This window comes from Desmodus rotundus, chromosome 3 (genome assembly GCF_022682495.2).
Source record: "Desmodus rotundus isolate HL8 chromosome 3, HLdesRot8A.1, whole genome shotgun sequence".
Lineage (NCBI taxonomy): Eukaryota > Metazoa > Chordata > Mammalia > Chiroptera > Phyllostomidae > Desmodus > Desmodus rotundus.
The window spans coordinates 154,266,171-154,292,596 of NC_071389.1; the positions used below are offsets into that span (position 1 = coordinate 154,266,171).

General features: G+C 38.3%; 1 protein-coding gene across 6 annotated transcripts in view; it reads right to left on the reverse strand.

Moving 5' to 3' along the window:
- Positions 1-26,426, reverse strand: part of SPATS2 (spermatogenesis associated serine rich 2) — a 111,782-nt gene that overhangs the window by 34,846 nt on the left and 50,510 nt on the right. For all 6 annotated transcript variants that reach the window (XM_053921527.1, XM_024575927.3, XM_045184378.2 and 3 more), the window contains 4 exons: positions 24,638-24,899; positions 9,746-9,825; positions 5,199-5,307; positions 2,545-2,594 (listed from right to left, as the gene is read on the reverse strand). In XM_053921527.1, coding sequence (XP_053777502.1) covers positions 2,545-2,594; positions 5,199-5,307; positions 9,746-9,825; positions 24,638-24,662 — 264 coding nt within the window. In that variant the 5' untranslated portion in view covers positions 24,663-24,899. The remainder of the gene's footprint in view (positions 1-2,544; positions 2,595-5,198; positions 5,308-9,745; positions 9,826-24,637; positions 24,900-26,426) is intronic.

Below are 26,426 nucleotides of genomic sequence, written 5' to 3' on the forward strand. Positions count from 1 at the left end.
AAATATCAATGTGTGATTGCCTCTCATGTGGCCCCCACTGGGGACCTGGCCCGCAACCCAGGCATGTGCCCTGACTGGGAATCGAACTGGCAACCCTTTGGTTTGCAGCCTGCGCTCAATCCACTGAACTATGCCAGCCAGGGCCAAAATATATTATATATATGTTTTAAAAAAACAGCCCTAGCTGGTATGGATCAGTGGATTGAGCACTGGCCTGTGAACCAAGGGGTCGCCAGTTCGATTCCCAGTCGGGGCATATGCCTGGACTGCGGTCAGGGTCCCTAGTGGGGGGAGCATGAGAGGCAACCACACATTGATGTTTCTCTCTCTTTCTTCTTCCTTTCCCCCCTCTAAAAATAAATAAATAAAATCTTAAAGAAAAATAAAACAGGCAAAGAGGAGAATATATATTCATGTTTGCTCATATATGCTTAAAAATATTCCTAGAAGATAAATGAGAAATTGATGGTTCTGTCTGCCTCTGGGGTGGGGAACCAGAAGCCTGGGGAGCAGGGACAGGATAAAAAACATTTCAGCATATGAACTTTTGTAGCTTTGAATTTGGAGACATAGGAATACATTACCTAGGCAAAAAATAAAACAAACAAAAGTCCTTTACCTTTTATTCTGACAAACCGCAGCTCCAGAAGCAATACTTCATTCTACTCCTAAGGCTAGACTGCCACGACACTCAATTTCCCCTGCACCCTTCTGGGGACCCCATTTTACAGGAGCGCTGCTGGAACTCCAGATGTTGCCACTCTCTCCTCCCCACAGCTCTCGTCAGTATTTCTCTTAAATAATTTCTCCCACGTAAACTGGCTAAGTTTTCATATCGCTGTCCCATGGATGTGCTAACTGTCCCAGCAACTAACTGCTCATGGTCACACCCTATTGAGCTGATCCCAACAGTTAACCGGACTGGACTTGAGCATTTGGGACTACTAAACAAAGGCCATTTTTCCTCCTCGAAATTTTAAGAAATTTATGTGTGTCCAACACATGCTTTTCCAGCATATATTACATCATTAAATAACTTACTATCCTGGATCAATCAATTAAAAAACTGGTGTTTTCCAGAGCACACAGAGCTATTTATGTTAAGTGCAAACAATGGGAAGAAGTTACAGGAACTACTATAAAGGACACATGGACCAAATCAAGGGGGAGGGTGGAGGTTGGTGAGGGAGGGGGGTTCGGCTGGGGTGGGGTGGAGGGATGGGGAGAAAAGGCACACAACTGTAATTGAATAACAATAAAAATAAATAAATAAAAATAAAAATAAAATAAAAAAAACAATGGGAAGAAGTTAAGCAAATATACAAAGCTACAGGTTTGGAGAGCTCAGGGGAATCTATAATAATATTAGGTTCTCCTTGGAAAAAAACTCTCAAGGGTCATTGGGGCCAAGCATAATTTGGTCAAGACTTAACAGGTGAACTAACGAAGTGATTCAGAGTCATCAAGAAAGCAGTCCAGAACTCCAGCCCTAACCTGATAGAGGAAAAGAATTTTACAAAGAGATTTCATAGAGATACCTGATCAAAAGTCATACTTCAAACCCTGACTGGTGTGGCTCAGTTGGTTGGGGGTCGTCCTGAAAAGCGAAAGGTCGCTGGCTGGATTCCCAGTCAGGGCACATGCCTGGGTTGTGGGTTCAGTCCCCAGAAGGGGCACCATGAGAGGGACAGATCAATGTTTCTCACATCAATGTTTCTCTCCCTCCCTTTCTCTCTCTCTAAAAATAAATAAATAAAATCCTTTAAAAAAATCCATACTTCAAGTATTTCCTAAAGGAGCTAGATCTAGAGTACAGAGCTGTGGAAAGCATTTTGAGACCAGCTACTATCCTTTGAGGAAAGCATTTTGGTTTCAAGTGGATAAGGAGAAGGAAATGAGAACTAGTATGTCACAAATTCAGTACTAGTATTTGTTAGTATCATTTCCCTACTTGGGGGATGAGCAAACTAAGGCACACAAAGGTTAAACATACTTCCAGGTTGCAAAGCCAGTAAGTAGAAGAGGATATAAATCCCATTCTGAGCAACCTCACAGCCCAAGAGCCTTCTCATTCCCTAAACTGGAACATCAGACCCCTCTGTGTAGCTAATAGTAGCAAAGCCCCTGGCTGGGCTTTAAGTCTAAGTTCATTAATATCAGAGACTATAACAGTTATCTGACCTAAACATCTAAACTATTTTAACTAATCTATGATAAGAATGACGTTGAAAACCACGGACTACTACATCACTTTCTCTCGTGGAGCTCTGCTTTAACTGACACACTCTCCTGTTTCATTCCTGACTAATACTAATATACCCTCCTCACCTGCCTCGTGGCAGGGTCATTCTGTTTCCTGTACTAAGTCATAGAGAGGAGATTATAACGTACTCTATATATGCAACTGTGCTTCAACATCACAAAAGAGTTTGTTAAACCGGGTGAACTGGAGACGCATATGTAACCTTTTCTTTCAAATATTTTGCAGAGCCTAAGTATCTTGATAATATCAGTATCATGCTTTTAAATTTAATTCATTTTTACCTTTTTCTTGCCTGTTACTGTCCATTCTTTGAGTACTTCACTGGCACTACCTGTAACAGAAACCAATTACAGATTTTCTTTCTTAGCACATGCGTAGTCCACAAGGAATCAGTGTCCCTCCATTTTGTAACTGCTGGAGAATTGCTACAGTTCCTAACAGTAAAAGTTAAGGTTCAAGTCTCTGAGCAAATGTAATGAGATAATCACATCATTCTGATCTTTGTAACACCTACCCATTAGATTCCCCTGCTCCACGTAACTCCCTCAGTAAGGTCTTACAAGAGACTAATGTGCCCTGACCATTTTGAATTTTTTTCTTTTAAAGTATATTTTATTGAGTATGATATTACAGTTGTCCCATTTTTTTCCTCCCCTTTATTCCCCTCCGCCCTGCACCACCCCCCCTGACCGGCATTGCCCTGCCCCTTTAGTTCATGTCTATGGGTTGTACATATAAGTTCTTTGGCTTCTCCATTTCCTGTACTAATCTTAACCTCCCCCTGTCTATTTTGTACTTACCATTTATGCTTCTTATTCCCTGTACCTTTCCCCCTATTCTTCCTCCACCCTCTCCCCCACTGATAACCCTCCATGTGATCTCCATTTCTGTGATTCTCTTCCTGTTCTAGTAGTTTGCTTAGTTTGTTTTGGTTTTTCTAAGGTTCAGTTGTTGATAATTGTTTGTTGTCATTTTACTGTTCATAGTTTTGATCATCTCCTTTTTCTTAGATAAGTCTCTTTAATATTATTAAGTCCCTTATAATATGGAGTATAATAAGGGCTTGGTGATGATGAACTCCTTTAACTTGACCTTATCTGGGAAGCACTTTATCTGCCCTTCCATTTTAAATGATAGCTTTGCTGGATAGAGTAATCTTGGATATAGGTCCTTGCCTTTCATGACTTCGAATATTTCTTTCCAGCCCCTTTCTTGCCTGCAAGGTTTCTTTTGAGAAATCAGCTGATAGTCTTAGGGGAAATCCTTTGCAGGTAACTGTGTCCTTATCTCTTGCTGCTTTTAAGATTCTCTCCTTAATCTTGGGTAATGTAATTACGATGTGCTTGGTGTGTTCCTTCTTGGGTCCAACTTCTTTGGGACTTTCTGAGCTTCCTAGGCTTCTTGGAAGTCTATTTCCTTTGCCAGACTGGGAAGTTCTCCCTTCATTATGTTTTCAAATAAGTTTTCAATTTCTTGCTCTTTCTCCTCTCCTTCTGGTACCCCTATGATTCAGATGTTAGAACATTTAAAGTTGTTTCGGAGGTTGCTAAGCCTCTCATTTTTTTTGAATTCTTGTTTCTTCATTCTCTTCTAGTTAAATATTTATTTCTTCCTTCTGCTCAAATCGTTGATTTGAATCCCTGTTTCCTTCCCATCACTGTTGGTTCCCTGTACATTTTCCTTTATATCACTTTACATAGGCTTCACTCATTCTTCTGTTTTGCGACCATACTCAACCACTTCTGTGAGCATCCTGATTACCAGTGTTTTGAACTCTGCATCTGATAGGTTGGCTATCTCTTCATTGCTTAGTTGTATGTTTTCTGGAGCTTTGATCTGTTCTTTCATTTGGGCTGTATTTCTTTGTCTCAGCACACCTGTTACATTGTAAGGGGTGGAATCTTAGGTATTCGCCAGAGTGGGGCAACCCACGTCACTGCGTTGTGGTGGTGTGTGTGAGGGAGTCATTGGAGAGGGAATAATGCCACTTGCTCAGCTCTCCACTGGCTTTTAGTCACTTCCCCTGCTACCCACAAGCAAACTGGGCCCTTCTGGTGATTCCCTGGTAAGTCATCTTGTGTGCGTTCTAGGTCCCTGTGGGTCTCTCCAACAATTCTCCTGTGAGGCTGGGAGTTTTTCCCACTGCAGTAACTCCCACAGATTTTTATAGCCAGAGGTTTTGAAGCTTTATTTCCCTGCACTGGAACCTTGGGTTACCGGTCTGACTCGCTCCCCAGTTGTTCCTTCTGGTTTATCCACATGCAAATGTGGGACCGCCGGGTCCACCACCCGCTGCCTTGCCCACCCAGTCCTCCAGCCACTGCTATGCTGCATGTCCTCTCCACCCAGTTGCCTGTCTCTGCCCCTCCTACCAGTCTGAATGTTTCTTCTTTAACTCCTTAGTTGTCAGACTTCCACACAGTTTGATTTTTTTTTTTTTTAATTTGTTGTTGTCCTTCTTTTGGTTGTGCGAGGAGGCAAAGTCTATTTACCTACGCCTCCATCTGGCCAGAAGAGATTGAAATTCTTTTATTTTTATAGCTTAGACCGAATATAAAGATGAGTGCTTTCAGCCCAAGTATGCCATCCCATCTCCTCCTGAAGATTACATACCACCTTCGCTAGACTGTTTTAGAGACCTGTACACTGCCCTAGACCCAAATACTAACATTATAAAGAAAAGTGATGCCAATGAAGAGAAACCTTACAGTGTTTGAACCTGTTCATTTCTAGTGGCAGAAAAATAAGGAGACCTAATCTGATGTAGCTATTCAATGATGAGGTATCTTTTTAAAAATGGCATAGTATGTTATATTCTCATGGGGTCTACTATATCATCTATGAAACACCAGGTTGCTGAATGAGTGTTATAGAAGTCTGAAGCAACTTCTATTTGAACAAACACAAACTTATTAAGAAACTGAACTAGGATTACCTTCCATAAACGCTTGTACTGTTTTGTCCACGCAATTGTCAAAGTGCTGCAAGACCAGGATGATCTCATTGTTGCTCTTGTTGGGAACTATTGCACGCACTGCATTTATCTGGAAAAGATGACAGGGTCATTTAATTTCCACAACTGAAGCCTCTTACACAGTGACATTTCATTTTTAACAATATATATCACTCTTTAGCATCAGTGAGAGTACATACAACCATCTCACTGGGCATGATTATAGATGAGTGATAACAGCACATAAAAATTTATTTCAAAACTTAGAAAACCAGAACATTTCTAGAAATAGAAGGCATGTGCTAGATTTTATTTCAAGAAAGGGAGGTTTAATTTAGGTATCAGGTGTTAATTTTAGCACCAACATTTCCTCATTCTTAGCATATTGTACAGAAAGGTAGAAAGTTTAATGAACTTTTGCCCATAACAACTTAGATTTTTATATAGCATTTTTCAGAACATTCTATTTCATATCACTTAATTGTATAACACTATGAAAATAACTTTAATTACTATAAACTATCTCAGGCATACAAAACATAATGAGCATTCACTGCGTGACAGCCAGGTTTTTTTTTTAATCCTCACCCAAGGACATTTTTTCATTGCTTTTTAGAGAGAGAGGAAAGGAGAGAGAGAGAAACATCAATGCCAGACAGAAGCATAGACTGGTTGCCTCCTGTATGCACTCCAACTGGGGACTGTACTGCTCAGAATGGGCATTGTATGCGCTGGGACTGGGGATTATAAGCACCTGGGCCAGTGACCCAACCTGAAACCTAGGTATGTGCCCTGACTGGACATCAAACCCGCAACCTTTCAGTTAGTAGATGACACTCTAACCAGCTGAGACACACTGGCCAGGGCGAGACAATTTAATAAAATAAAATACAGGCAAACCTTGGTTCTTGAGCGATTCAGTTCTCGACCAAGTTATTCATGGGAACAATTTCTCAGCTGTTTAACAAAACTTAAGGTCTCAATTCTCTACCCAACAACCTTTTCGTGCTGATAACTGTATGATCACTCACACATCTCTCAGGTGACAAAGGAGATTCCGTTTTCAAACAGATCACTTCTCAGACGGTTTTCCATAACAAATTAATAAGTTCAAGGACCAAGGTTCCACTGTAGATGCAACTGAATCCCCCAGGACGTCCCTCATAAATCCCATCTCCCTTCTCTCCACTTTCAATTTGATGTTACTTCAATACATATTTTACATTTTAAAATGTATGTATGTATCCACAGGTAGTATTGAATATATACTATTGTTTCGCAGTATGTAAATATTATCATGTCATACATGTCTATATTCAATTTTTGCTTTATTCATGTACGCTGTTCAGTTTTGTTCATGTTGATAAGTGCATCTCTTATTTAACTGCTACACAGCATTTCCATTGTGTGAATATAGCCAATTTATTCATTCTCCTTTTGACAGACACTTAACATTGTTTCCAATGTTTAGCCAGTATGAAAAATGCTGAACATTCCTATGCTTATTTGCTGCTGAATACTCAGTGCCTAAAACAATATTTAGCATATTTCAACAAAAAAAAAATTGAGTTTTGCCCTGGCTGGTGTGGCTTAGTAGATTGAGCGCGGGCCTATAAACCAAAGGATTGCTACCTCGATTCCCAGTCAGGGCACATGCCTGGGTTTTGGGCCAGGTCCTCAGTTGGGGCACGTGAGAGGCAACCACACATTGATGTTTCTCTCCTTCTCTTTCTCCCTCCCATCCCCTCTTTAAAAATAAATAAAAATCTTAAAAAAAAATCAGGTCTTCTGCGGACAGTGAGAGAATGTCTCTTGTATATAACCACTAGTAGAACTCCTGAATAGTAGGGCATCTACAAATTTATTAGATAATTGCTCTTTCAAATAGGTATGTCAATTTTGTCAGATTTATTCCCAAGGTATTTTAATTTTTTTGAGATTAAAAATATATAATTTGTAATTATTGTATATTATTCTCATTTTTTAAAAAAGATTTTATCTATTTATTTTTAGAGAGGCAAAGGGAGGGAGAAAGAGAGGGAAAGAAACATCAGCGTGCGGTGGTCTCTCACTTGGCCACCACCGGGGACCGGCACCACAACCCAGGCATGTGACTTGAATGGGAATCGAACCAGGGTTCCTCTGGTTCGCAGCCCACACTCCATCCACTGAGCTACACCAGCCAGGGGTATTGTTTTCATTTTTACATATAAATTTTTATCCAGCAACCTTGATGAACTCTCAGTATTCCTAACAATTTGTTGCTCTCTTGGTTTTTCTATGTACATAAACTGTATTGCATATAAATAACGGCAGTTTTTTTTACTTCCTTTCTAATCCTTATAATTTTCATTTTTGTGTTACTGTACAATGTAAAATTAGTTATTTCTCAAAAAAATACCTGGTTCTTTTTGGTAGGAACTGGTAGTTAGAAGCCAAGATAGGAACTGGTAGTTAGAAGCCAAGACCTAGAGCTAGGTGTGTTTATTGCCAGATAGAGCTAGGAGATTTTGTTTTTTACAACATGAATTCATATGTAATATTCAAATATAATATTAAAAGGTTTTTTCTTATATGATTTTAAACATATATCTTTCTTCTAAACTAAAAGTTTTAGTTCCTAAAAGTGCTAATTTACTGACTTGCTTTAACTGTAATATTCACAAAATGTTACTAATAACACTATGATACATTACTACTAATGACAAAACATTGAATAAAATTTAAGATTTGCAATTTGTTTTGTCCTTTAAATATATCCCCCTAATCACAAACAGTAAGAATATTGTATTCAGTGGGAAGCTTTGTTCCAGTTCACCCTTTCCCTGAAGGTAAAATATTTTTAGGATCTCAATCTTATATAAGCTCTCAGCTCCAATTCCTAACCTAGGACAAGCCGGGAGCTTTATGACCCTGTGTAGTAAAGCCCATCTGCTATCGAGACTGACAAAACACACCCAAGTTACCTTGCTCAGGCTTACTACTGTGCTTTTTCATTCCCTCTATCATATACACTTAGTCTCTAAGGATTTCCCTTTGTCTGTTCAGCTATGCATTTAAAATGATGTGTTATTTTTCATTCTATATTTCTCAGTATTTTATATTATGAATGTTTTCAAGTTACCTAGTCAGCAATACTATTTGAAAAGGAAGTCCTTTTATAGATAAGAAGTATCTTGTCCAAGTAATAAGCAGAGTCTATATTAGTACAGTTGCTTTCACATCACTCTATGATTGTTTTTATTTCAGGCTGAATTAAACAATGATAAGGTTTAAAATCATACAAATGGGGAGGTATATAACCTATAATCCAAAGAGGGATAATTTGTAATTACACATTTTTGAATTGAGCAAAAAACAGCACTGATCACTAGAAAATGGATTTTAGGCAAAACTTACAGATCCGACAACAAAAGTAAGTTTCCGATAACTTAAAATGTGAAAGTTTATATTACTGAAACAATATATGTATCTATGACTCCATAATCAACAATATACTTTTTTAATAAGACAAAAAATTTTCAAAACACATAAAACTTTTGTTTTATATTTTTCTCAGTTATAACTCACTCAAGGGTTATTATTACTAAAAACATCTGGTTTTGCCCTGGCTGGTGTGGCTCACTGTATTGAGCTCTAGCCTGCAAATCAAAGGGTCACTGGTGCAATTCCCAATCAGGGCACTGCCTGGATTGCAGGCCAGGTCCCCAGTAGGGGGCGCATGTGAGGCAACCACACCTTGATGTTTCTCTCCTCTTTCTCTCTCCTTTCCCTTCTCTCTGAAAACAAAAATGAGTAAATCTTTACAAAAATAAAACTTAAAAAAAAAACCAAAACACCTGGTTTTCTTCCAAAAGAATGTTACTTAGAAGATCTATTTCTCATCTTGCTCTTAAGTCTCCCGAACTTCAGAATCCTCTTCAAGTGAATGGAAAGATCCTACTCAGTTTGTTCCTTTAAAAATGTTGTCAAATGAGATATGCACTTAGCCATATAAATATTGTTATAATATTAGTTAATATTAAGGTGTCTTCAAAAGAATTTAGAATGAGTATATAGAGATATGCAAAAAAAATCATGTTTCCACTTAATAGGCTCTGATTTCTTAAAACCTTCACATTAGTTACTCTTCGAGATACAGTAGCATTCTCTTTTGTTCCTGAAGTTTTACTTTCTTAACGAGTTTGTGTAGTCCTGACTGTATTTGTACCTAAATTTTACTATGACATTCAAGTTTACTATCTACAGCAGTGATTTTCAACTTCTTTCATCTCAAGACACATGTGAACTAATTATAAAAATTCTGCATGCAGCACACCAAAAGTGTATTTTTGTCAATATAACAAAAAAACAGTTATAATTTTGATTCATTCACACCAGACACAGTTATTGTTATGTTGGCTGTTATCATTTATTTTATTTGGAAATCTAAGGGAAAAGAGGTCAGTACCCCCAGTCAGGTATTGCATGTTTTAAAATTCTTGCAGCACGGCAGTTAAAAATTGCTGATCTACAGTAATTAATCTTACCTTTTCTTTCATATTCTCAAAAGCTCCTCCCTGGGCCAGTACAGTATTGGACTGCAAATCGAAAATGAATCCTGACGAATCTGAAAGAATGATAAGGAAAAATATATTTAACAAGATCCAAAACTGACATGTGGTCCATCCCCCAAATGGAAGGGCCAACAGAAACTGCTTTTCTGCCTTAAACAGCTAACTTTACTTAGTAAATTCCATTATACAGATCACTGATAACTACATTTGAGTTAAAATTATAAAATTTGATTTTATAGAAACTGTCACAGCTTGAGAAAAACACTAAATATATCAACTATATTAAACTGTCCAGTAATCCTTGGCATCTTTGTTAATTATCTCACCTTAATTTAAAAGGTCCTCTAGAAATGCTGAAAATAAATGGCTCCCCGAGGTAAAATTCAACACTAACAAATCTGAAAATGCGAGTGAGGATGGGAACTCCTACGGCAGTAACGATAACAATAACAACACGTGGAAGTAATTTCAACCTTCTTGGCTGTATCACACACGTTGTCTTTTTAGACTACGAACTCCACGAATACATTTGTGTTTGTGTTCCCAGTATCATGCCTGATGAAGCAATGTACCTGAGTTTACATCAGCAGCACGACATGCGAAAACCTAGTTTAATGTGACTGATTACAGAACGAGTTTGGCTTCCCTGTACTTACAAAGAAAAGGCTATCCACACATTCAATCAATTCCTTTACCCGAGACTACCATGAATTACCTCAGCTTTAAACACTTGAAAACTTTGTTTTAATCTAATGAGATGCAATCCAGGAAATGGTTAGAATGCTTCTCAGATTCTGATGTGTACACTTATCTAGGGAATCTCAGCTTAAAATGTAGGTTCTGATTCAGTAGTGTAGCCTGTGGCCTGGGATTTTTACTCCCTGGGGTATCAACATTGCTGATCCATGCACCATACTTGGGAGTAGCTTGGGGGTTAGAATTTCAACAAAGCAAGTAAAAGGGAAAGCTTTGAAAAAAGGGTTGCTATGTTCTGAATGTTTGTGTCCCCCGCTCCCCAAACTCTTATGTCGGATAGTGTTAGCAGCTGGGCCTCATGAGACGGGAGCCCTCCTGAGTGAGTGGCACTAGTGCTATCATAAAAGCGATGGCACAGAGCTCCCTAGCCCCTGCCACCAAGTGAAGACACAACGAGAAGTCTGCGAGCCAGACAAGGGCCCTCACGTGACCATGCTACCACTCTGATCTCGGACTTCTAGTCTCTAAAACTGTGAGAGATTAATTTCTGTTGTTTGTAAGGCATCCATGTTGTTATAGCAGCCCAAATGGACAGGGGTTTAAAAAATACAGCAATATTCTAGCATATTTTCCAAATTCTTTTTTTTTTGTAATTTATTTTTAGAGAGAGGAAGAGAGGGAGAGAAACAGTGATTACAGTGTAAGAGATAGATCGATAAGTTGCCTCTCACATTCCCCCGACTGGGGACCTGGCCAGCAACCCAGGCGTGTGCCCTGACTGGGAATTGAACGAGTGACCTTTTGGCTTGCAGGCCAGCCCTCAATCCACTGAGCCACACCAGCCAGGGCCCAAATTCTTTTGCTGTTATTACAGATGTGTTTTAATTAAAGCCTCTTTTACAGCTCAATCTTTATCCTATGTTTTCAAATACCTCCTACTTGCTATGGAAGACTAATAATTTATAAGTTAGAATGACAACACATTTTTGGTACTAAAAGTGGAAAAGAGGATATGAATACAACGTATGTCATTCCAAGAGAACCTGTGCATGCCGATTACCAATGAACCGTGAACTCATTCAGGTTTAACCTCTGTAATACTGGCAGATTTGAGAAAGTTAACAAATGAAAAATCAGGTTGCACTTACACAAACTCAGTATTTAAGCCTTAGTTTTCCAGGTGACTATATAATTTCTAATTATCTTTAATAATTGAAGATAGACAGTATATAAACATGAAAGTACTATACAGCCAAAATACTATCCAGCAACCTTCTCAGAACTGCTACCAGTTAACCAAATGATACAGCTTAAATATTGTAAGTATTCTCTCCCAAAGATATTAATGAGCAGTGAGAGGACAAGGGAATTCAATAATCTTATTAGAGAATCAAACCACCAATCTCTTTTATTGAAAAGAGAAAGCAGCAATTTGGTGTCCATATTTAAATGAACTATCAGTATTATTAGCTTCTTATACAATACATCATCTATCACTATTTTTTTTTAACAACACACTAGGTGAAACAAAGTAAAATGAAAAAAAGGGTAGTTCTGCAAGCACCTTCAGTTATTATCCCCCCAAATTAGTAGTAGTAGTATTAGGGTTCAGCTGGCATACAAATTAGGATAATAATTAAAAATACATAAAGCAGCTATTTCAGTCAGGATCCCAAATGCACACATGGGAAACAAATGCACACTTGGGAAATCTGAGAGTTTTTTAAAAGACTTTTAGAAGGTACTAGTAGGGAGTAAGGAAACCACAAGGGGTAGTGCGGTTACCCCTTGGCTAATGACAGCAATGTGCACTGCTACCCTGAGGTTTTCAACAGGTGCAAGGAGACAGCAATTACTGGAACCCAGGGACACAGGACTTTTTCACCTTTGTTTCATCTGGTGCGGTAAGGGCCACAGGACAGTAGCTATGACATTTGGTCAAAGGTCACAATAAGCTCACAGTGACCCCTCAGGGAAAGATTAGGGGTATAAACACCCTTACCTCATTCACCTCCTTGCCTTATCTCCTGCCCAAACTGCCCAAGGGCCAAACCTAGCCAGAAGCCAGAGGGTAAAGAGCCATTGAGGGAATATTTATCTTTTAAATCATGAGTTCAGCAAAAAGGGAAAGCATTATTTAACATCTTAACTTCTCTATTCACCAGCTAATATTGCCTCTTTTTAAAAATTTTTTAATTTAATTTATTTTTAAATATTGCCTCTTAAACCAACAATTCAAGCAGATATAAAACCAAGCATCAAAGAACTAGAGCTTAAATACCTGTCAGCATTACAGAGAAAGTTATTTTTAATTTCCATCAAAAATATTTAGTGATTTAACAATTCTCTTACTTTTACATGCAAAGAAAGCCCAAGATTTACTTAATTCCGTTAGTAGGAAATAAGGCAGTATCTCATTCTCTGGCAGAAGAGCATGTATACTCCATTAGAAATAAACTTTTGAAGAAAAAGTGCAGTTAAATACTATTATCAGGGAAGATTCATAAAGGAGATGAGGAATAACTGAGAATGAGTTTTCTTTATGTCATTTATTTCCCTCTATCAGGAACAATCTCAGAAATTTCTTGGAATTGCTTCAAATAGCACATACTTAGGAATATTTTGAAAAATTATGTTATTTACACTATCCCTGATATATTTGTAAATACTGCAGGTTTGTTATTGTTTTAGCTGGCTTCAAAGATCAGAGAAAAGTTATTTTAGGCATTGAGAAGACGCAGAAATGTCTGAGTTTAATTATCCCATATATCAAACCAACCTTGAACAATTTTTTAAAACTGAAGTATAGTTAACATTTATATAACATTATTTATATTCATTTCAGGTATATAACTTAAGGATTTGATATCTGTATATACTGTGAAATAATCACAATAAGTCTAGTTAAATCATTTACCATACATGGGCACAGAATTTTTTTCTTGTGATGAGATTTACTCTTTTGGCAACTACAAATATGCAATACAGTACAATAAACTGCAGTCACTATGCTGTACATCACATCCTCAGGGCTTAGGTAATAACTGGAATTTTGTAACTTCTGACTCTCTCTCCCCATTTCCAACTCCCCCCCACCCCCTGCCGTACCTTACCCCTGCCTCTGGTAACCACCAATCTATTCGCTGTATCTATGTGCTAGGTTTATTTATTTTTTTATTGATTTGAGGGAGGGAGGAGGGGGAGGAGGGAAGAAGGGAGAGAGGGAGGAGAGAGAGAGAGATTGATTTGTTGTTCCACTTATTTATGCATTCATTGGTTGCTTCTTATATGTGTATGTGCCAGAGATCCAACTCCCAATCTTGGCGTATCAGGACAACACTCTAACCACCTGAGCTACCCAGCCTGGGCTGGTATGTTTTTGTTCTGTTTTTAGATTCCACATATGATATTTGTCTTTCTCTCTCTGACTTGTTTCACTTAGCATAATGTCATCAAGATCCACCCATGTTGTCACAAACGACGAGATTTCCTTCTTTTCATGACTGAATTATAATCATACATATATGTCACATTTTCTTTATCCTTTCATCCATCGACGAATACTTAGGTTGTTTCCATACCTTAACTATTGCAAAGGATGTAGCAAGGGTGGTGCATGTATCTTTTTGAGTTAGTGTTTTTGTTTTCTTCAAATACCCAGAAGCAGAACTGCTGGATCATATGGTAGTTCAATTTTTAATTTTTTGAGGAAACTCCACACTGTTTTTTCTAGTAGCTGCACCGATTTACATTCCACCAACACAACACATGCTGGATAACACTTGTTATTTCATGTCTTTTTTATAATAGCCATTCTGACAGGTGTGAGAATTGTGGTTTTGATTTGCATTTCTCTGATGGTTAAGGATGTTGGGCACATTTTCGTGCACCTGTTGGCCACCTATGTCTTCTTTGGAATTGAACAAATATCATAACAAGTTCTGAACCATAGTTACTCACCAAATACACTGGTTCTCAAGGGCTATTATTGGGACAGCACCTTGGTATATTATTACCTTTCTTCTAAGGATCTCAGATTCTTGTTATTACTCACTGGTATTCCTTACACATACATAAAACCAGTTCAGTAACAAAATTATTCACATTTTACCCTGGCCAAGGAGAGGAGGCCACAGCGATGAGATCCAATTACATGCAGGTAAGCTCTGAGGTGAAGAAGCCTGTCCAAACAGATGATCTAACAAGTGTGATGGTCACTTGTCATGTTTTCTCAAACTGTACAAACTTCCCTCAAAAATTAAGTAACTCAAGAGCAGAGGATAAGTGCCAGTTCTTAGAGAAGTGGTATCTCACGAACAATTAAACAACCTGAAGTTCTCCTTTAGAGTGAACGCAGACAATACTCAACCACCAGTGCCTCCAAATAGTTTTTTCTCATGCCAATTTTGAGAATAATCCACACATAAGTCACCAATAAAAGGTCAAGTGGAGTTCAGTTTCTTCAAATGCACTAGTGGCAAATATGGGGAGGGGGTTATACTGTGCAAATGTGAGTGTGAGTGACCCATGGACATGGCCAGCGGTGTGGTGATGGCCTGAGGGGAGGAGGTGAGGAAAGGGGAAAAAAGTGTGGACAACTGGAATAGTATAAACAATAAAAAAAAAATAAAGAAAAAAAACATTACATACATGCAAAAATAAACAAATAAAAAAACAAACAACCCCCCCCCCCCCCGAATATGAGTGCAAGGAAAAGTTACTATCATAGACACCACTAGCTAAAGCCTAGAAGAGTGTATTTACAACTTCAAAACTGAATATGCCACCAAGTTCAACTTCCTAGGTCATAATACTCTCTTCTGGAATTTGTCACCGAAGCTTGGAAGAATTATGCCTGCTTTGGTACGAAATAAGATATTTACATATTTTTAAAGGGGAGAAGTGTGTAAATAATGGGAAATCAAGTTTGGAAGGGGAGCAAATTGGAGACGGGAAAGTTTGAAAGACAACTATGTCAAAGCACCATTTTGTAAGACTTCTGTAAGTCTGTTTTAGGTAATTCTACAGTAGTATTCTACTGTACTGTTCTGGCCTTCTGAAATGTTAATCCATTTTTATATTTAGATCTTTAAAAGTTATAAAGAAACCTCCATCTTGGCTGCCAATGGCCAAACACACGACTCCTCTCAGTAGAGGCTCATCGGCTGGTCTTCCGGGCCATCTCGGAGGACCACTGTGGCTTCAGGTTCCCAAGAAGCCACTCTTTAATGATCACTCTGCTATGTGGGTCTTTAATGACAAGAGCAGCCTTTTTTTTTTTTTAAGCAGCCTTTTATCTTCCTGTGAGCTCTGCTTTCATTTGTCATTTAGTGTTAACAGCTGATTAAATTTTTCTCTTTGTTCCTTTCAGTGCTTCTTCAACTACACTCTAAGACATTGGCCTCTTCTTATAAGACAAAGCACTTATACTGAGGAATTTCCAGACTTCTAGAACAAGTTCTGACTTTTTCAGGTAGAACTTGATGCGAGAGTCAGGATTTTTATTAAAGATACACACAAGCAATTAAATCCTACCTTACTCACACCGATAGATTTTCCCAGGTTTCCAGCAGGGACAATAGAATAAGCTTCTATTTTTTAACTTCTAAGAATTCTTGATGGTCTCACTGTTTAAAAGGTTTGCTAGTTCTAATAACAATTCTGTCAATTCTTCCACAAATGATGACTAGGTAGGAAACTCCATCCACCTTTCAAAAACTTTCTTATTAATATACTCTAGAGAATAGCCAGGAGGCAATAATATTGATTTTAATGCCCAAACTCTTCTAACTCAATGCCACTTCTCATTAGTCTGGAATCAGTTCTCCCACATATGAAATTAAAAAATGATTAAAAAAATTCTTTCCTACTCTTTACCATCCTTCAGATACGCAGGAATTCTACCAGCTGTTCCAGGAAAGAAACTCAATTTCATAAGTCAAAAAATTTAAAGCATTTAAGAACTGTGATTAAGAAAAAAAAAACCCCTCAAATTTTGCATTATCGCCCCGGCTGCCCTCGAGCCCTGGGCCACGTAACCCCGCGTGTGAGGCCTCCGGCAGCCCACCCCTCGGGAGCGGTGGGCCGCCCGGGGTGCTGGCGCTCCCTTTGGCCCGTTCTGCTGGTGCTATTGGAGAGAACCAAGATGGCGGCGTAGGTAGACATACTGCGCCTCCTCGCACAACCAGAACTGACAGAGAATCCAACGGCAAGGGGGTCCGACACCAAGGAAATAAAAAATAAACATTCATCTAGACCAATAGGAGGGGCGGAGACGGGCACCGGGGTGGAGAGGACTCGCTTAGCTGTTGCGGGACCGAGACTGGCCCCATGTGGGACGACCGGGGCAGGCAGTCCAAGCACTAGCAGACCCTGCGGCCACACATTCGCGCAGATAAACCAAGAGGGCCGGACTCAGAGTGACGGAGAGCCGGGCAGGCAGAGTGCGGGTAGCACACCGTAGCCCCACATTCGAACATAGATAAACCGGACAAACGGCGGGGAGCAAGGCAGACCATGCAACCCAGGGCTACAGCTTAGGAAAATAAAGCCTCAAACCTTTGATTGAAAACGGCCGTGGGGGTTGGGGCAGCAGCAGGAGAGACTCCCAGCCTCACAGGAGAGGTCGTTGGAGAGACCCACAGGGGCCTAGAGTGTGCACAAGCCCACCCACTCGGGAACCAGCACCAGAGGGGCCCAGTTTGATTGTGGGTAGCGGAGTGAAAGACTGAAATCCGGAGGAGAGTGGAGCGGGCACCATTGCTCCTTCTGGGCCCTTCCCCCACGTACAGCATCACAGCACAGCAACCAGCGTTACCCCACCCCAGTGAACACCTAAGGCTCCGCCCCTTAGAGTTAACAGACGCGCCAAGACAAACAAACAAAAAAAAATGGCCCAAATGACAGAACACTTCAAAGCTCCAGAAAAAATACAACTAAGCGACGAAGAGATAGCCAACCTATCGGATGCACAGTTCAAAGCACTGGTTATCAATATGCTCACAGAATTGGTTGAATCTGTTCGAAAAGTAGATGAAAAAATGAAGCCTATGCTGAGAGAAACAAAGGAAAATGTACAGGGAACCAATAGTGATGCGAAGGAAACTGGGACTCAAATCAATGGTGAGGACCAGAAGGAAGAAACAAACATGCAACCAGAAAAGAATGAAGAAACAAGAATTCGGAAAAATGAGGAGAGGCTTAGGAACCTCCAGGACATCTTGAAATGTTCCAACATCCGAATTATAGGGGTGCCAGGAGAAGAGGAAGAACAAAAAATTGAAAACTTATTTGAACAAATAATGAAGGAGAACTTCCCTAATCTGGCAAAGGAAACAGACTTCCAGGAAGTCCAGGAAGCTCAGAGAGTCCCAAAGAAGCTAGACCCAAGGAGGAACACACCAGGCACATCATAATTACATTACCCAAGATTAAACGCAAGGACCTACATCCAAGATTACTGTATCCAGCAAAGCTATCATTTAGAATGGAAGGGAAGATAAAGTGCTTCTCAGATAAGGTCAAGTTAAAGAAGTTCATCATCACCAAGCCCTTATTATATGAAATGTTAAAGGGAGTTACCTAAGAAAAAGAAGATAAAAAATAGGAACAGTAAAAATGACAGCAAACTCACAGTTATTAACGACCACACCTAAAACCAAAACAAAAGAAAACTAAGCAAACAACTAGAACAGAAACAGAACCACAGAAATGGAGATCACAAAAAGGGTTGTCAATAGGGGAGTGGGAGGGGAAGAGGGGGTAAAGGTACAGAGAATAAGTAGCATAAATGGTAGGTAGAAAATAGACAGGGGGAGGGTAAGAATAGTGTAGGAAATGTAGAAGCCAAAGAACTTATAATTATGACCCATGGACATGAACTATAGGGGGGAAATGTGGGAGGGACGGGGTGGGCAGGATGGAGTGGAGTTGGGGGCGGGGAATTGGACAACTGTAATAGCATAATCAATAAATGTATTTAAAAAAAATTTTGCATTATCAAGATCAGTATGTATTCTCTGCTGACTCTAGATCATCTCTCAGTTAGTTTTATTTTAAAAACTTTACATATATCCTTGGATGGTGTGGCTCAGTGGATTCAGTGCCAGCCTGCAAACCCAAGAGGTCGCTGGTTCTATTCCCAGTCAGGGCACATGCCTGGGTTGCAAGCCAGGTCCCCAGTGGAGGGCACATGAGAGGCAACCACACACTGATGCTTCTCTCCCTCTCTTTCTCCCTCCTTTCCCCTCTCTCTAAAAATAAATAAATCTTTTAAAAACAAATAAATAAAAAAAACTTTGCATATCGTTCCAGAGATTAGATGAATTCAAACAGTTACTTAGAAAATTCTGAAGCCACATGATGATTATTTTGATATCTGTTTACAGCAACATTCAGGCTTTTTAAAGGAAAGGTTCGCTAAAATAAAATTAAAATATTTACTCATATCTTTCTTTGTTTCCAAGTAGTGAGAAGGACTGATGTGAGTTTTATCTTTCTACTTGCTAATCTCACCCTTTCTTTTGGGAAAGGTAAAAATAAATTGTGATGTAGCTAAAAGATGGACAGCCAGTAAAAATAGAGGGAAAAAGAAATCATGAAACCTGGATAATCTAAAAGTCAGAAACATCAGTCTGCAAATAAATCATGTTTAATAAAATGCCCCTGTGTGTCTGGTCAGTTAAGTCTGAAGAAAAACATATTTTCAGCTACTACGGGCCTATTTTCAGTCTCTTTTACAAGTCAAACCCTCATTTTTAGTTTTCACTAACATTTCTCCATTTAAGAGGAGCTCCTATTTTATGGGATTATTACACTTGACTGTTAATGAAACACATGCCATACTTCGGGGCTTAGATGGATTAGGTGAGTTGAATGCACATCTTTTTTTAAAAAAAGAATTATTTCCTACTCCTCACTGTCCTTCAGACTCTCAAGAATTCTACCAGCTATTCCAGGAATCTCAATTACATAAGTAAAAAAAAAAAATTAAAACATTTAAGAACTGTGATGTTTAAAGTCAAACAAATCTGCCCTGGACAAGTAGTTCAGTTGGTTAGAGCATCATCCTGACACAGCAAGGTCATGGGTTTAATCTCCAGCCAGGGCATGTACAAGAAGCAACCTGTGAATACATAAATAAGTAAGACAACAAATTGATGTTTCTCTCCCCCATCCCCTTCCTCTCTCTCTAAAATAAATTTAAATTTTTTTTAAGTCAAATCTTCAATTACTAAGATCAGTACAGACTAGCTGGTAGAATTTTTGAGAACCTGAAGGAGAGTGAGTGGGGAATAGGAAATCATCTTTTTAAAACTTTATGTTAGGTGTGAGAGATATTCTCTTATCATTATAAAAGACTTTGCTTTTGATGCTCCTTCTAGCCCTGTCAAATAGTCAATGTCATCCCTCTCCACTGCATCCCATCTCCTTGTTTCAAAGTACAGAAATGAACAAGTCGATGCTAATCACATGCTTCTGTCTCCAACAAAACACCCTTCTTGTTAAAAAACCCACAGCACTGCAAGATCTGTCACTCTTCACTCATTAACCTCACGCATATGAAAATTAAATCTACTAGCTTCTTCTTTCTTAAACTGACTTACGGGTCAATAATCTATTTTAATTATAAATATTTCTGTTTCCAAATAGTTGTTATAATTATCACAAGGTGAACCCTAGCTTTTAAGTATTATACTTGTGAAGGTAGGAAACCTGCTACTTAAATAACATATTTGTTTAGCCCATTCTGTCCTGGAATTTATTGATTACATCAAGGTTGTAGGATACAAGAGTAACATACAGAAATCCATCACTTTCCCATATAACAGCAATGAACAAGTGGAATTTAAAATAAAAAAACATAATACCATCTACATTAGCACCCTGAACATACTTGGGTATAAATCTAACAAAGTATATATAAGGGCAGATCCCTCCCACCCCAAAATGGAATTATCTTCTGGAGGGCAGGCCCCTTGTCGTACAGGCTTCCCCCACTAGGTGACTGTTCTAAGAACCCATCTGCATCAGTGTGCCAGCAGGTGTTGTGAGAGGCTGCATTCAGCTTCAGTGAGATTTTTTTGATGACTCTTTTAACATATTTGCCCATCTCATGAGGGATGATTTATGAGTGCACCTGCCCACACTGTGCTGAGTGTTCATCAGTTTTTAACCAAAAATGACAAGACCTCTGTGCCCCACACTCCCCATTCATCCGATTTCACCCCAAGTGACTCTTTTTTTGTTTCTCCAGATGAAAAAAGTCCTCAAAGAGAAAAATTTTGCCAATGTGGAAAAAGTGAAAAAAAAATAGCAGAAGCACCAAAAGGCATCAAAATCAAGTTCAAAAATTTTTGAGTAGTGGGGAGAACATCTTGATAGGTATATTTCATTATGTGGACAGTACTTGGAAGGTTATTGAAGTTTAAACATGTAAGAATAGATACACAATTTTTAATAAATAAATTCCAGTTTTCTGGGGGTCCTCCCTCTCGTATAACACCTATATGGGGAAAACTACAAAACTCTGAGGAAAGAAGTAAAAAAACTAAATAAATGGAGAGACATTCTATGTTCATAGGTAGTAAGACTCAACATTGTCAAGATGTCAGTTCTTGCCACCTTGGTCTGTAGACTAAAAGCAGTCCCAATCAATATCCTGGCTACTGACTTTGTGGATATTGACAACCTGATTCTAAAGTAAATATAGAGGCACAAAAGACCCAGAAGAGCCAACACAACACTGAAGGAGAACAATGTTGAAGAACTGATGTTGCCTGACTTCAAAACTACCATAAAGCTACAGTAATCAAGACATTTTTATAGCTCTGGAAAAGCACAGACATGAAATAAACAGACTCTAGTTTTTAAAAGGTCAAAGCAATCTGCTGAAGTTAACATTTTTACAAAAAATTAAATGCTAAACTTTTTAGATGAAATTATTTTAAAGTCTGGAATCCTATTTTTACTATAGTTATTCTCATATGCAGAAAAACAAAAACTCAGCATTTTAAGCATAACTGGGAAAAAAGCAAACTGAATTATGATAAAATTAAAGTTTGAGGAAGAAACAAAAAGCTTATAAAAACTTTCCAGTTGATATATCTCATTTCATAAAACATTTCGGCTTCTTCAGTAATCTAACCATTCCTTAGAGGCCAGATTTTCTTTGTATGGAGAGCTCTGTTATATTATTTTCTTATAATGAGGTTTTTGAACTGCTAAGTGAAAATTAAGTTTAAAAGCATTTCTTTCATATTTAACATGTGAGATCTGTATCTACAGCCTTATTTTCAATTAAAGAACATTAAATTCAAAATTAAATTGAATGAGGGGGGGCAGGGAGGGAGCCAGAATAGCTCTTATCATTCTTTTTTTTAAAAAAAAATATATTATTTGAAGGGAGGGAGAGAAACATCAATTGGTTGACTCTTGCACACCCCCAAGTAGGGACCTGGCCCGCAACCCAGGCATGTACCCTGACTGGGAATCAAACCAGCAACCTTTTGATTCACAGGCCAGCACTCAATCCACTGACCCACACCAGCCAGGTCTCTCTTAACAAAAACATTCCAGTTGAGCCCTGGCTAGCTCAGCTGGCTGAGAATCATCCTGCAAAGACGAAGGCTGCCAATTCAATTCCTGGTCAGGGCACATGCCTGGGTTGCAAACCTGGTCCCTCATCTGGGCGCATGCAGGAGGCAACTGATTGATGTTTCTCTCTCTCTTTCTCCCTCCTTTCCCCTCTCTCGAAAATAAAATTTTTTAAAAAACCAAACATATTTCAGTTGTGTATAACAGTTGTGTGCTATTGCTAAATTTGTCCCTTATCATTTTTGCAGCTATTCAAGGAAATTAGGAAAGTAATTTTATACAGTCTTTGTTTCCTTCTCCTTATAACTATTCTTGGTACTTCTTGACTCTTTGCTCTTTATATTTTACTTTCGACAAGCAGCTAGAGCAATGATTCAGAAGGAAAGCTAAAGAAGGCATAAAAACCTAGAAGCATTTGCTCTTGCTTCATTTCCTGTCTCCAATGAAACTCACAGGCTACAGAATATCCTGCAGTAAATTATCTCCTACCACTTTCCCTAACGTATATTCTCTTTCCAAGAGTGCACTTTGAAGAGGCATTTGGCTTTCCTGGAAGTATATTCCAATTTATTAGGTTTGTAAGACTAGAAAAGCAACTGTTACATGAATTTATAAATTAGTAATACACAAAACTGTAATGTAATATCTACAGATACTCAACGAGATAACAGACTATTACGAATGTTCATACTCTTCTAAAATTAATTTCTTTTGCTGTGCCAAAACTTTTTACTTTGATGTAGTCCCATTTGTTTACTTTTTCTTTTGCTTCCCTCACCTGAGGATATACAACAGAAAAAATATTGCTACAAACAATGTGAGACTTTACTGCCTATGTTTTCTTCTAGGATTTTTATGATTTCGAGCCTAACATCTAAGTCTTTAAGCAATTTTGAATTTATTCTATTGGGTGGCGTAAGAAGGTGGTCTAGTTTCATTTTTCTGCACATATCCGTCCAGTTTCCCCAACACTATTTACTCAATAAATGGTGTTGGGGAAACTATCTTTAGCCCATTGTATATGCTGGCTTCTTCTGTCAAATATTGACTATAAAGGAGTAGGTTTATTTCTCGGCTCTCTATTCTTTTCCATTGACCTATGTGTCTGTTTTAATGCCAGTCCCATGCTTTTTTAATTAGTATGGCCTTGTAGTATAGTTTGCTATTAGGTAGCACGATTCCTCCAAACTTTGTTCTTCCTTCTCAAGATCACTGTTGCTATTCAGGGTCTTTTGAGATTCCATATAAATTTTTAAAATATTTGTTCTAGTTCTGTGAAATATATCATTGGTATCTTGATAGGAATTGTGTTGAACCTCTAGATTGCTTTGGGTAGTATGGGCATTTTAATGATGTTAATTCTTCCTATCCATGAGCACGGTATGTGCTTCTACTTATTCGTATCTTCTTCAATTATTTAACTCAGTGTCTCCACTTAAAAAATGGGCAAAAGACCTGAATAGGCACTTCTCCAAAGACGACATACAGATAGCCAATAGACATATGAAAAGATGCTCAATGTCACTAATTATCAGAGAAATGCAAATTAAAGCCACCATGAGATACCACCTCACACCTGTCAGGATGGCCATCATCAATAAATCAATAAACAACAAGTGCTGGTGAGGATGTGGAGAAAGAGGAACCCTTTTGTACTGTTGGTGGGAATGAAGATTGGTGCAGCCACTGTGGAAAACAGTATGGAGATATCTCAAAAAATTAAAAATGGAACTGCCTTATGACCCAGTAATTCCACTTCTGCAAATTTATCCTAAAAAACCTGAAACAATGGTTCAAAAGAACATTAGCACCCATGTTCACTGCAGCGTTATTTATAATAGACAAGATTTGGAAGCAGCCCAAGTGCCCATCAGTAGATGAGTGGATAAAATAGCTGTGGCACATTTACACGATGGAATACCACTTGGCTATAAAAAGGAAAATTTTACCCTTTGTGACAGCATAGACGGACCTGGAGAACATTATGCTAAGTGACATAAGCCAGTCAGAGAAAGACAAATACCACATGATTTCACTCATATATGGAATATAATGAACAAACTGAACTAATAAGCAAAACAGAGACAGACTCATAGACAGAGAGCAGGCTGACAGCTCTGGGAGGGTTGGTGTTTGCGGTCTGGTGGGATCGAGCAAAAAAGAAAAAGGACTCATGGACATTGACAACAGCGTGGTGATTATGGGGGGTGTATGGGCAGAGGTGGAAGAGGGTATAAGGGGATAAATGGTAATGGAAAAAATACAAAAATAAACTATTAAAACAATAAAATTAATTTGTCATGACAAAAAGTTGCAATTATCAGTAGTAAGAGAATGTTTTTTAAAAAATATAAATGGTATAGGAACTACTATAAAGGACACATGGACAAAACCAAGGGGGAGGGTGGAGGTGGGGGAGGGAGGTGGGTTCAGCTGGGGTGGGGTGGAGGGATGGGGAGAAAGGCATACAACTGTAACTGAGTAACAATAAAAATTTTTTAAAAAATAAATATAAATGGTGATCATTACTTCACAACTATGCTTTTAACAATTTATGCCCACATATAATCTTACCCTTCTGGTTTTGTTTCCTGGACATTGTAGCTTCTTTGATATGAAGATACAGAAGAAATGTATTCTTTTGCTTTGTCTGCGTTCTGATTGTAGTTATCTCTGATTTAAAGGTAGGCAAGAAAAGTCTATAGTTGGAGGTGATAAATACCAAATCCTGGTTATTTGAAATTCTTTTCTCTAACTGGTGATCTCCTTTCCTTATATTAACTTCTTGTCAGGAATTATCATTGCAGACATTCATGTCTCTGTTTCCAGGGAGATTCTGGAGGAAAAAAACAACACCACATATTTACTGTTATAGTAATAGCTATCTGTACAAAATTTCTAAGAGATATCCACAGGTTTTATTTTGTATTTTTTCTAAACAAACTAGTGATTACAAGAAAAGTACTCTAAATATATATATATATACACACACACACACGTACGTGTATGTGTGTATATATATCTGTAAATACAATGTTTTGCCCCTTCGGAAACTTTATCTTAGAATCAAACCATCTTCTTAGTTCAGAAAGCATGTCTTCTTAGTCACCTTACATTTTGTGTCTCCCTCAAATATCTTATCCACACCTCTGCTTCACAAACTAAAATATTACCTTTTATTACTCCTTAAGATCTTTCTTACTACCTGCTCTTCCTGTCCAAACCAAGGGTCTTTTCTCTTCCTCTAGAATTTCCTACTTCTAATCTCTCCTCAGGTTTCCCAGATCAAATACAGCTGCAAGAAACTTGGGAGCAGGGATGAATGGATATCATGCAAAGGAATTTTAGTAAGGAAAACTGAAACATCAAAATTCAGATTAGTTCATTCGGCATGAAGCTTCTATAAATTGTAAAGATACAAGTGCTATTTTTTCCACTTTGCTAAACATTTAAAAAATACATGTCCAAGATTTCTGGGTAAAGAAAGCATGATGAGGATTACAGAACTTATACCTACCACCTGACAGAAAAATATTTTGTAAAATGCAACCCAAGAAGGAAATGAAAGTAACCTTATATGAGATACTTCCCAATGTGGGAGGAAAATGAAGGGATGAATAAATAGCCCTGGGAAAGCTTTTTAAAATCCATCAAGAGTTAAGAGCCTCTATAAACCACTATGGGACCTGAGGAAAGGCAGCTGCAACTCTGGGGCTTACCATCTTCCATAGCACTGAACCAAACGGAGAATCGGCCAAAGCCTATGGAAATACATGGAATTTACTAGTGGATAGCGTGGGCCTGATAGAAAACACTTTATTAGATTTTAGAAGAATGAAATCCAGATCTTTAAGGCAAAAAATATTGCTAGAGAGAGAACTGTATCATTCTAAAGAAGTGTCATTATATCCCTTCTCCAAAGGGAGGATTCCCTCTGAGAATGAACACAGGGAACTTTCTGAGGGTAAAATGTTCTATATCGTGATCTGGGTGGTAGTTACATGGGCGCACACATGTATAAAAATTCACTGAGCTGAGACAACTGTACTTGAACAATAAAAAAAAATAGAAACTGAAAAAAATTCATTGAGCTGTATGTACTCTTAAGATTTGTGCATTTTACTATACATAAAATACAACTAAAAAACTAAAAATTCTTCTGTAAAATCTGAGAGAAAAAACCCAAAGGATACTCTTGACCAAGCCACTCATTTGTATATAAGAAACCATTCAGTCAAGCATTTTTTTCAAAATGTGAACATAATATATGCAATACCTAAAGTGTGGGGAAACGGGTAATCAATAATGGCTGGATATATTAAAAAGAAAATGGAAATGATTAAATCTGTATTAATTTGTTGCT